At 45.5% G+C, this 12,957-nt stretch overlaps 1 protein-coding gene across 4 annotated transcripts in view; it reads right to left on the bottom strand.

Moving 5' to 3' along the window:
• Nucleotides 1–891: 891 nt before the first annotated feature.
• Nucleotides 892–12,957, bottom strand: part of LOC134482565 (uncharacterized) — a 100,950-nt gene continuing 88,884 nt past the window's right edge. For 2 of the 4 annotated variants that reach the window (XM_087589366.1, XM_087589364.1), the window contains exons 9-11: nt 2,017–8,228; nt 1,592–1,914; nt 892–1,035 (exon numbers count right to left, since the gene is read on the bottom strand). In XM_087589366.1, coding sequence (XP_087445492.1) covers nt 1,013–1,035; nt 1,592–1,914; nt 2,017–8,228 — 6,558 coding nt within the window. In that variant the 3' untranslated portion in view covers nt 892–1,012. The remainder of the gene's footprint in view (nt 1,036–1,591; nt 1,915–2,016; nt 8,229–12,957) is intronic. The other 2 variants (XM_087589368.1, XM_087589367.1) reach the window with 2 other exon arrangements.

Here is a 12,957-nt window from a genome sequence, read left to right as displayed (position 1 = left end):
AATCAGTGGAGGTTGTGAATCATAGCCTTGGGGATACAGAGCCTGGGGTGACTGGCTCTTCTAGCTACGCAGGAAGCCCACTGGAGCAATTCGAACATCAACCCAACCACAAAACTTTAAATCCAATTTTTTCCTGTCTACAGTCAATGAAGGAACAGGGCTGGAGGAGAGACTGAGGGAAAAGCCAACCACCAGCCTACCCAACTTGAAACCCATTGCATTGTCAAGCAACAGTCCCTGACACTATTAATGATACCCTGTTATGCTTGCAGACAGAGTCTAGCATAGGCTGTCCCATGAGAGGGTTCACCCAGAAGCTGACTTAGATGAACACTCCCAGCTAAAATTGGATGGATCTTGAAGACTGTCATGGAAAAATAAGTGGAAGGATTGCAGTCCCTCAGACGATAAGAACGCCACAGGAAGACTAACCAAATCAACTGACCTGGACTCTTAGGGCTCTTAGAGACTGAACCACCAACCAAAGAACATACAGAGGCTGGTCCTAAGCCTCCACACACATAGGTAGGAGATGTGCAGCTTGATCTTTGTGTGAGTCCCAAACAATTCCAGCATGGGTTATCCTAAAGGATGTTGCCTTTATGCAGAATAGGTTCTTCTAGCTAGATTGTGTCCTCTGGACTCAGTGGGAGAGGAAGGAATTAGTCTCACAGAGACTTCATGTTCCAGGGTGGGAAGATAACCAAATGGCCCCTACCCACTGAGAGGAGAAGGAGAGTGGGGCACAGGGGAACAATTATGGGAGAGGCTGACAGGGAGGGGGCAGTGAGCAGGATGTAAAGTAAATAAGTAAATATTAAAATTGAAAATAATTGAAAAAAGTTTCCAGGAAGCATCACATGGCACAACTGAGACTCCAATGAAACAATCAATTTTTACTTCAGTCTACAATCAGACTGAACATTTTATTTTAAAATTTATATATATGATCAATTCTCCCACACAGACTGTGTTTTGATATTCCAATCGATCCTGGAGGAGCATCAAGGGTCTAGGGATCAGGAGCCGCAGCCACTAGAAGAAAAAGAATTATTAACAGTATCATCAGGCACATCACTGGTGATATTGTCATGCCCAGCATCAACAACATCAGTGTCATTATCATCTGGATCAATGTAGAGAGAAACAGTGAGAAGGTGGATGCTTCTCTTGTTATTTTTAATCTCAGAAGTTGCTTCTTTTGGAATGTTGCGGTCAAAGGCTATGCTAACTTCGGAAGTCAGAGTTCAGAATGACAGCGATAAATAGACAATAACATTTAACAGGAAGTTTTCCCGGCTTAGTCATTCAGGAAACACATGTTTTCACTGGAAGTGACAATAATCTCCTCATTCTAGAATAGGAAACATCCAAGTAGGAAAAAATATTACCTGGTCAGTTGTATTTCTCTAAACTGGATTTGTTACATTATGAAAATTATTTTCTATAAATTGAGAAAAAATAAATTTTTCAGGTTCTAGGTTATGTGTAAATAGCCCTATAGAAGTATGAAATTTATTAACAAAAGAGACCTAGGTTTCTAGTAAAACAATCTTAATCTATTTTAAGCTACTATTTTAGTTTAACTTACCTGGTCCGACTCTCTTCTTAGTGGGAGCTCCTTGGCCATTTTCTTCATGCCATGCTTGTTGAATTTGGATTTTCATCCATGTTATGATGGATAAGAGTGAGGATATAAGCCATATGAAGAGCAAAAAAGGTATGCGTGGTATCTCTGTTGCCCGAAGATATCCACTCTCCCTGAGAAGGTTCAAGCTGTGGTTTATTGGTTCAGCTCGTGCGGAAGCATGAAAAATATCCTCAGCACCCTGAGTAGCAGGCAGACCTTCTTCTACGTCAGGAGTAAAAGAAGATTCCTCATCTGAAGTAGCAGAATCAAATATTTCTTCTTCACTAAGGGATATCAAAAGAGTCAGGTTAGTCATTTGAATGGAGTCAAGGGAATAACAAGTGCAGGAACCAGGAGTGGGCTCTGGGTCAGCATGGGGTTTGTACCTTGTACTCTCCTTGTAAAGAGGTAAATCAACTACATAATCCAATCCAATGTGACTAGCTGGTCCTGAGTCATGACTCTCAACTAACACACTACTGTCAGCAGCACATGTAACAGACAGCCGAGGTTCAAGAGAAGCCAGACAGTCAGCAACAATGGCAGGATCTGTAGGCTCAGCATCAATAGCAGCCATACTGTCAGCAGGGTGGGTGGACATACTGGACTCAGGCTGAACAGCAGGCAGACAGTCAGCAGTACTGGAGCAATTAGTATGTTCAGGCTCAACAGCAGTCAGAATGTCAGCATGGTGGGTGGCCATAGTTGGCTCTGGCTCAGCAGAGTCCAGACAGTCAGCAGCTTTGGTGGAATTAGTCGGCTCAGGCTCAACAGCTGCCAAACTGTCAGCAGGCTGGGTGGACAGGGTTGTCTCAGACCAAACAGCAGCCTGACAGTCAGCGGCATTGGTAGAAATAGTCGTATCAGGCTCAAGGTCGTCCAGCCAGTCAGAAGCAATGTTGGAATTAGGCAGCTCAGGCTCATCAACTGCCATACTGTCAGCAGGGTGGGTGGATTTGGTTGACTTGGGATCAACAGCACCCAGAAAGTCAGCAGCTTTGGTGGAATTAGTCAGTTCAGGCTCAATAGCTACCAAACTGTCAGCAGGGTGTGGGGACATAGATGACTCAGGCTGAACAGAATCCAGACAGTCAGCAGGGTGCTTTGACCTAGTTAGCTCAGGCTGAACAGTAGCCAGACAATCAGCAGCTTTGGTGGAAAAAGTAGGCTCAGGCTCAACAGATGTCAAAGTGTCAGCAGGCTGGGTGGACATGGTTGGCTCAGCCTTGAGAGAAGCCAGACAGTCAGCAGCTTTATTGGCATGAGACAGCTCATGCTCAAGAGCAGCCAGACTGTCGGAACGGTGGGTGGGCATAGCTGGCTCTTGTTCAATAGAGTCCAGACCGTCAGCAGCATTGGTAGAATTATTATGTTCAGGCTCAACAGCTGCCAAACTGTCAGCAGGCTGGGTGGACATGGTTGTCTCAGTCCCAACAGAAGCCAGACAATCAGTAGCATTGGTGGAATTAATCAGCTCAGCCTTGAGAGAAGCCAGACAGCCAGCATCTTTATTGGCATGAGACAGCTCATGCTCAAGAGCAGCCAGACTGTCGGCACGGTGGGTGGACATAGCTGGCTCTGGCTCAACATAGGCCAGGCAGTCAGCAGCACTGGAGGATTTAGTCGACTCAGGCTCAAGAGCAGCCAGACAGTAAGCAGCATTGGTGGAATGTGTAGGCTCAAGCTCATCAGTAGCCATATTGTCAGCAGGGTGGGTGGACATAGTTGTCTCAGTCCCAACAGAAGCCAGACAATCAGTAGCATTGATGGAATTAATCAGCTCAGCCTTGAGAGAAGCCAGACAGTCAGCATCTTTGTTGACATGAGACAGCTCATGCTCAAGAGCAGCCAGACTGTCGGCACGGTGGGTGGACATAGCTGGCTCTGGCTCAACATAGGTCAGACAGTCAGCAGAATTGGAGGATTTAGTCGACTCAGGCTCAAGAGCAGCCAGACAGTAAGCAGCGTTCGTCGAATTTGTAGCCTCAAGCTCATCAGTAGCCATATTATCAGCAGGGTGTGTGGACATAGATGACTCAGGCTGAACAGAGTCCAGACAGTCAGCAGGGTGGTTTGTCCTAGTTAGCTCTGGCAGAACAGTAGCCAGACAATCAGCAGCTCTGGTGGAAATTGTAGGCTCAGGCTCAACAGCTGCCGAACTGTCAGCAGGCTGGGTGGATATGGTTGGCTCAGCCTTGAGAGAAGCCAGACAGTCAGCAGCTTTGTTGGCATGAGACAGCTCATGCTCAAGAGCAGCCAGACTGTCGGCACGGTGGGTGGACATAGCTGGCTCTGGCTCAACGGAGTCCAGACTGTCAGCAACATTGGTAGAATCATTATAGTCAGGCTCATGAGCAATAGGAATATCAGCAAGGTGGGTAGACATGGTTGTCTCAGACCCAACAGAAGCCAGAATATCAGCAGCATTGGAGGAATTAGTCGACTGGGGCTCAAGAGCGGCCAGAAAGTAAGCAGCATTGGTGGAATGTGTAGGCTCAAGCTCATCCATAGCCATATTGTCAGCAGGGTGGGTGGACATAGTTGTCTCAGTCCCAACAGAAGCCAAACAATCAGTAGCATTGGTAGAATCAATTGACTGAGCCTTCTGAGAAGCCAGACAGTCAGCAGTGTTGTTGGAATTAGTCAGCTCATGCTCAAGAGCAGCCAGACTGTCGGCATGGTGGGTGGGCTTAGCTGGCTCTTGTTCAACAGAGTCCAGACCGTCAGCAGTATTGGTGGAACTATTATGTTCAGGCTCAACAGCTGCCAAATTGTCAGTAGGCTGGGTGGACATGGTTGTCTCAGTCCCAACAGAAGCCAGACAATCAGTAGCATTGATGGAATTAATCAGCTCAGCCTTGAGAGAAGCCAGACAGTCAGCATCTTTGTTGACATGAGACAGCTCATGCTCAAGAGCAGCCAGACGGTCGGCACGGTGGGTGGACATAGCTGGCTCTGGCTCAACATAGGCCAGACAGTCAGCAGAATTGGAGGATTTAGTCGACTCAGGCTCAAGAGCAGCCAGACAGTAAGCAGCGTTCGTCGAATTTGTAGTCTCAAGCTCATCAGTAGCCATATTATCAGCAGGGTGTGTGGACATAGATGACTCAGGCTGAACAGAGTCCAGACAGTCAGCAGGGTGGTTTGTCCTAGTTAGCTCTGGCAGAACAGTAGCCAGACAATCAGCAGCTCTGGTGGAAATTGTAGGCTCAGACTCAACAGCTGCCGAACTGTCAGCAGGCTGGGTGGATATGGTTGGCTCAGCCTTGAGAGAAGCCAGACAGTCAGCAGCTTTGTTGGCATGAGACAGCTCATGCTCAAGAGCAGCCAGACTGTCGGCACGGTGGGTGGACATAGCTGGCTCTGGCTCAACGGAGTCCAGACTGTCAGCAGCATTGGTAGAATCATTATAGTCAGGCTCATGAGCAATAGGAATATCAGCAAGGTGGGTAGACATGGTTGTCTCAGACCCAACAGAAGCCAGAATATCAGCAGCATTGGAGGAATTAGTCGACTGGGGCTCAAGAGCGGCCAGAAAGTAAGCAGCATTGGTGGAATGTGTAGGCTCAAGCTCATCAGTAGCCATATTGTCAGCAGGGTGGGTGGACATAGTTGTTTCAGTCCCAACAGAAGCCAAACAATCAGTAGCATTGGTAGAATCAATTGACTGAGCCTTCTGAGAAGCCAGACAGTCAGCAGTGTTGTTGGAATTAGTCAGCTCATGCTCAAGAGCAGCCAGACTGTCGGCACGGTAGGTGGGCTTAGCTGGCTCTTGTTCAACAGAGTCCTTACCGTCAGCAGTATTGGTGGAATTATGTTCAGGCTCAACAGCTGCCAAATTGTCAGTAGGCTGGGTGGACATGGTTGTCTCAGTCCCAACAGAAGCCAGACAATCAGTAGCATTGGTGGAATTAATCAGCTCAGTCTTCAGAGAAGCCAGACAGTCAGCAACTTTGTTGGCATGAGACAGCTCATGCTCAAGAGCAGCCAGACTGTCGGCACGGTGGGTGGACATACCTGGCTCTGGCTCAACATAGGCCAGACAGTCAGCAGCATTGGAGGATTTAGTCGACTCAGGCTCAAGAGCAGCCAGACAGTAAGCAGCGTTCGTCGAATTTGTAGTCTCAAGCTCATCAGTAGCCATATTATCAGCTGGGTGTGTGGACATAGATGACTCAAGCTGAACAGAGTCCAGACAGCCAACAGGGTGGGTTGACATAGTTAGCTCAGGCATAACATTAGCCAGACAATCAGCAGCTCTGATGGAAATTGTAGGCTCAGGCTCAACAGCTGCCGAACTGTCAGCAGGCTGGGTGGACATGGTTGGCTCAGCCTTGAGAGAAGCCAGACAGTCAGCAGCTTTGTTGGCATGAGACAGCTCATGCTCAAGAGCAGCCAGACTGTCGGCACGGTGGGTGGACATAGCTGGCTCTGGCTCAACGGAGTCCAGACTGTCAGCAACATTGGTAGAATCATTATAGTCAGGCTCATGAGCAATAGGAATATCAGCAAGGTGGGTAGACATGGTTGTCTCAGACCCAACAGAAGCCAGAATATCAGCAGCATTGGAGGAATTAGTCGACTGGGGCTCAAGAGCGGCCAGAAAGTAAGCAGCATTGGTGGAATGTGTAGGCTCAAGCTCATCAGTAGCCATCTTGTCAGCAGGGTGGGTGGACATAGTTGTCTCAGTCCCAACAGAAGCCAAACAATCAGTAGCATTGGTAGAATCAATTGACTGAGCCTTCTGAGAAGCCAGACAGTCAGCAGTGTTGTTGGAATTAGTCAGCTCATGCTCAAGAGCAGCCAGACTGTCGGCACGGTGGGTGGGCTTAGCTGGCTCTTGTTCAACAGAGTCCTTACCGTCAGCAGCATTGGTGGAATTATTATGTTCAGGCTCAACAGCTGCCAAACTGTCAGCAGGCTGGGTGGACATGGTTGTCTCAGTCCCAACAGAAGCCAGACAATCAGTAGCATTGGTGGAATTAATCAGCTCAGCCTTGAGAGAAGCCAGACAGCCAGCATCTTTATTGGCATGAGACAGCTCATGCTCAAGAGCAGCCAGACTGTCGGCACGGTGGGTGGACATACCTGGCTCTGGCTCAACATAGGCCAGGCAGTCAGCAGCACTGGAGGATTTAGTCGACTCAGGCTTAAGAGCAGCCAGTGTGTCAGCAGGTTGATTAGACATAGTTGGCTCTGGTTCCACATCAGGCAGACTGTCAGCAGGGTGGGTGGACATGTTTGGCTCAGGCTCAAGGTCAGCCAGACAGTCAGCAGCTTTGGTAGAAGTATTATGTGCAGGCTCGTCAGCAGTCAGAATGTCAGCAGGGTGGGTGGACATAGTCGGCTCAGGCTCAACAGCTGCCATACTGTCAGCAGGGTTGTTGGACAGAGCGGGCTCTGGTGCAACAGCAGCCCGACAGTCAGCGGCATTGGTAGAAATAGTCGGATCAGGCTCAAGGTCAGCCAGACAGTCAGCAGTGTTGTTGGAATTAGTCAGCTCAGACTCAAGAGCAGCCAGAGTGTCAGCAGGGTGGGTGGACATAGTTGGCTCTGGTTCCATATCAGGCAGACAGTCAGCAGGGTGGTTGGACATAGTTGGCTCTGGTGCAACAGCAGCCTGAAAGTCAGCGGCATTGGTAGAAATAGTCGGATCAGGCTCAAGGTCAGCCAGACAGTCAGCAGTGTTGTTGAAATTGGTCAGCTCAGGCTCAAGAGCAGCCAGAGTGTCAGCAGGGTGGGTGGACATATTTGGCTCTGGTTCCACATCAGGCAGACTGTCAGCAGGGTGGGTGGACATGTTTGGCTCAGGCTCAAGGTCAGCCAGACAGTCAGCAGTGTTGTTGAAATTAGTCAGCTCAGGCTCAAGAGCAGCCAGAGTGTCAGCAGGGTGGGTGGACATAGTTGGCTCTGTTTCCACATCAGGCAGACAGTCAGCAGGGTTGGTGGACATAGCAGGCTCTGGTGCAACAGCAGCCTGAAAGTCAGCGGCATTGGTAGAAATCGTCGGATCAGGCTCAAGGTCAGCCAGACAGTCAGCAGTGTTGTTGGAATTAGTCAGTTCAGGCTCAAGAGCAGCCAGAGTGTCAGCAGGGTGATTGGACATAGTTGGCTCTGGTTCCACATCAGGCAGACAGTCAGCAGGGTGGGTGGACATGTTTGGCTCAGGCTCAAGGTCAGCCAGACAGTCAGCAGTGTTGTTGAAATTAGTCAGCTCAGGCTCAAGAGCAGCCAGAGTGTCAGCAGGGTGGGTGGACATAGTTGGCTCTGTTTCCACATCAGGCAGACAGTCAGCAGGGTGGGTGGACATAGTTGGCTCTGGTGCAACAGCAGCCTGAAAGTCAGCGGCATTGGTAGAAATAGTCGGATCAGGCTCAAGGTCAGCCAGACAGTCAGCAGTGTTGTTGGAATTAGTCAGCTCATGCTCAAGAGCAGCCAGACAGTCAGTAGCATTTGTAGAATTTGTCGGGTCAGGCTCGGCAGCATCCAGGCTGTCAGCAGTAGACGTGGAAGCTTCACGATCAGCAGTAGCCTTAGGAATAGAATTTCTATGCTCAGAAGACACAGCATAGAAATTATCTGTTTTATATTTTTCATCCTAAAACGAAAATTAGCAGTGATACTTTTGATTGAAAATTTACTGATTTTATTCATTCTATCACCCTTCTGATAATGTCAGAACCTGGATTCATAGTCCCCAAACTATTTGTGTATGCTGTCGAAAGTTAGCACTACATTCAGTGACATTCAGTGAAGTCTGCTTCCTGTCTGCTTGAGTAATTGGCCCAGAGTTTTTCAAAGTCTTTACTGTGGATCTCTTTAGGTTTATACTTAGATTTCTTCTGCTCTTTGCTACCTAAAGTCATTTTTCCTTGTAAGATGGAAATATATAAATAGAAAGGACAAAATGTGACTCTTGGCCTCTGATGTTTTGCTCTGCTCTTCCTCTAAATAGTGATTTTGTAATATTCTCTTTCCTTCATATTCTATGGTTCATTCTGCACTATTTCTCTCTAAAACTCTCCAAGTAAAAAGGCCACCTCCCTCCCTCTGCCCCTCCCTCCTCTCTCTCTCTCTCTCTCTCTCTCTCTCTCTCTCTCTCTCTCTCTCTCCGTCTTTTTGTACTTTCTGCTGCACTACCCCTCAAGTAGCCACTTTTCTTATTCCTTCGTGAGAGAGTTGGGAATATTCTTTATACCAAATCTTTCTCTGGATAATCACCTTCTCTTTCATGCAATTAAGCATCACTTTTAAACGAGGTGCTTCATTCTATAAACTAAGGTTACATTGATTACTTAGCATTAAGGGTGGGTACTAAGGAAATGTCTACATTTCAGTTTGAGAGATTAAAGTCTGTGCAAAGGCTGAACCACAGCAATTAGTAGAAATTTGTTTATAAGTAAACAACGCAATCTGGGAGGAGGGCACAGAATCGTCAACTATTCTGTAACATCATGACTATTGCTACACTTACAGGATGTATATTAAGACCTCATCCAGCACCTCTGTGGTGGCTTGAATGTCAACAGCCCCATAGGCTCACATTATGCTTGCTGTGCAGAGCGCTGAATTATTTTCAAAAGGAGTAGGTGGTGGGGCTGTTTTGTAGTAAAACTGTTGCCAGGATGAGGTTTAAGATTTCAATAGAGAGACAGAGCTGGAAACAGAGTAGAACAACAGTGCTTTCTTTTGGCATCTGAGACAACGCTGGAACCTGAAGGGACCGACCATATAAACAGTTCTCTGCACCCAAATCCCGTGGGAGGGAGAGCTAAACCTTCAGAGAGGCAGACATGCCTGGGAAACCAGAAGAGACTGCACTCTGCACACATTACTGACTCCAGAGGAAAACACCAAACGCCATCTGGAAACCTGGTGCACAGAAGCTCCCGGAAAGGGCGGCTCAGAACTTCCTGGTGGCTGCCGCCTCGGAGAGCTAATAAGCAACACCCCATGAGCAACCTTGAGCCTCCGGATCACAGGTAAGACCAACTTTTCTGCTCCAAGTGACCTGCCTGGTGAATTCAGGGCACAGGCCCACAGGAACAGCTGAAGACCTGTAGATAGGAAAAACAACACGCCCCAAAGCAGAACACTCTGTTCCCATAACTGGCTGAAAGAAAACAGGAAAACAGGTCTACAGCACTCCTGAAAAACAGGCATATAGGACAGTCTAGCCACTGTCAGAAATAGCAGAACAAAGTAACACTAGAGATAATCTGATGGCGAGAGGCAAGCGCAGGAACCCAAGCAACAGAAACCAAGACTACATGGCATCATCGGAGCCCAATTCTCCCACCAAAGCAAACAGGGAATATCCAAACACACCAGAAAAGCAAGATCTAGTTTCAAAATCTTATTTGATCATGATACTGGAGAACTTCCAGAAAGACGTGAATAACTCCCTTAGAGAACAAGTAGAAGCCAACAGAGAGGAATCGCAAAAATCCCTAAAAGAATTCCAGGAAAACATAAATAAACAAGTAGAAGCCCAAAGAGAGGAGTCACAAAAATCCCTGAAAGAATTCCAGGAAAACACAATCAAACAGTTGAAGGAATTAAAAATGGAAATAGAAGCAATCAAGAAAGAACACATGGAAACAACCCTGGATATAGAAAACCGAAAGAAGAGACAAGGAGCTGTAGATACGAGCTTCACCAACAGAATACAAGATATGGAAGAGAGAATCTCAGGAGGAGAAGATTCCATAGAAATCATCGACTCAACAGTCAAAGATAATGTAAAGCGGAAAAAGCTACTGGTCCAAAACATACAGGAAATCCAGGACTCAATGAGAAGATCAAACCTAAGGATAATAGGTATAGAAGAGAGTGAAGACTCCCAGCTCAAAAGACCAGTAAATAGCTTCAACAAAATCATAGAAGAAATCTTCCCTAACCTAAAGAAAGAGATACCCATAAGCATACAAGAAGCCTACAGAACTCCAAATAGATTGGACCAGAAAAGAAACAGCTCCGGTCACATAATAGTCAAAACACCAAACGCACAAAATAAAGAAAGAATATTAAAAGCAGTAAGGGAAAAAGATCAAGTAACATAAAGGCAGACCTATCAGAATCACACAGACTTTTCGCCAGAAACTATAAAATCCAGAAGATCCTGGACAGATGTCATACAGAACCTAAGAGAACACAAATGCCAGCCCAGGTTACTGCATCCTGCAAAACTCTCAATTAACATAGATGAAGAAACCAAGATATTCCAGGACAAAACCAAATTTACACAATATCTTTCTACAAATCCAGCACTACAAAGGATAATAAATGGTAAAGCCCAACATAAGGAGGCAAGCTATACCCTAGAAGAAGCAAGAAACTAATCGTCTTGGCAACAAAACAAGGAGAAGAAAAGCACACAAACATAACCTCATATCCAAATATGAATATAACAGGAAGCAATAATCACTATTCCTTAATATCTCTCAACATCAATGGCCTCAACTCCCCAATGAAAAGACATAGATTAACAAACTGGATACGCAACGAGGACCCTGCATTCTGCTGCCTACAGGAAACACACCTCAGAGACAAAGACAGACACTACCTCAGTGTGAAAGGCTGGAAAACAACTTTCCAAGCAAATGGTCAGAAGAAGCAAGCTGGAGTAGCCATTCTAATGTCAAATAAAATCAATTTTCAACCAAAAGTCATCAAAAAAGATAAGGAAGGACACTTTATATTCATCAAAGGAAAAATCCACCAAGATGAACTCTCAATCCTAAATATCTATGCCCCAAATACAAGGGCACCTACATACATAAAAGAAACCTTACTAAAGCTCAAAACACACATTGCACCTCACACAATAATAGTAGGAGATTTCAACACCCCACTCTCATCAATGGACAGATCATGGAAAAAGAAATTAAACAGAGACCTAGACAGATTAAGAGAAGTCATGAGCCAAATGGACTAACGGATATTTATAGAACATTCTATCCTAAAGCAAAAGGATATACCTTCTTCTCAGCTCCTCATGGTACTTTCTCCAAAACTGACCATATAATTGGTCAAAAAACGGGCCTCAACAGGTACAGAAAGATAGAAATAATCCCATGCATCTTATCAGACCACCATGGCCTAAAGTTGGTCTTCAATAACAATAATGGAAGAATGTCCACATATACGTGGAAATAAAACAATGCTCTATTCAATGATAACCAGGTCAAGGAAGAAATAAAGAAAGAAATTGAAGACTGCTTAGAATTTAATGAAAACGAAGGTACAACATACCCAAACTTATGGGACACAATGAAAGCTGTGCTATGAGGAAACTCATAACGCTGAGTGCCTGCAGAAAGAAACAGGAAAGAGCATATGTCAGCAGCTTGACAACACCCCTGAACGCTCTAGAACAAAAAGAAGCAAACACACTCAGGAGGAGTAGAATGCAGGAAATAATCAAACTCAGAGCTGAAATCAACCAAGTAGAAACAAAAAGGAACATAGAAAGAATCAACAGAACCAAAAGTTGGTTCTTTGAGAAAATCAAAAAGATAGATAAACCGTTAGCCAGACTAACTAGAGGACACAGAGACTGTGTCCAAATTAACAAAATCAGAAATGAAAAGGGAGACATAACTACAGATTCAGACGAAATTCAAAAAATCATCAGATCTTAGTATAAAAGCCTGTATTCAACAAAACTTGAAAATCTGCAGGAAATGGACAATTTCCTAGACAGATACCAGGTACCAAAGTTAAATCAGGAACAGATGAACCAGATAAACAACCCCATAACTCCTAAGGAAATAGAAGCAGTCATTAAAGGTCTCCCAACCAAAAAGGGCCCAGGTCCAGACGGATTCAGTGCAGAATTCTATCAGACCTTCATAGAAGACCTCATACCAATATTCTCCAAACAATTCCACAAAAATGAAACAAATGGAGCACTACCAAATTCCTTCTATGAAGCCACAATTACTCTTATACCTAAACCACACAAAGACCCAACAAAGAAAGAGAACTTCAGAACAATTTCCCTTATGAATATCGATGCAAGAATACTCAATAAATATCTGGCAAATCAAATCCAAGAGCACATCAAAACAATCATCCACCATGATCAAGTAGGCTTCACCCCAGGCATGCAGGGATGGTTTAATATACGGAAAACCATCAACGTGATCCATTATATAAACAAACTGAAAGAACAGAACCACATGATCATTTCATTAGATGCTGAGAAAGCATTTGACAAAATTCAACACCACAACATGATAAAAGTCCTGGAAAGAATAGGAATTCAAGGCCCATACCTAAACATAGTAAAAGCCATATACAGCAAACCAGTTGCTAACATTAAA

This window comes from Rattus norvegicus, chromosome 16 (assembly GCF_021556685.1).
Source record: "Rattus norvegicus strain SHRSP/BbbUtx chromosome 16, alternate assembly SHRSP_T2T, whole genome shotgun sequence".
Classification (NCBI taxonomy): Eukaryota; Metazoa; Chordata; class Mammalia; order Rodentia; family Muridae; genus Rattus; species Rattus norvegicus.
This window is presented reverse-complemented; position numbering and strand designations above follow the sequence as displayed.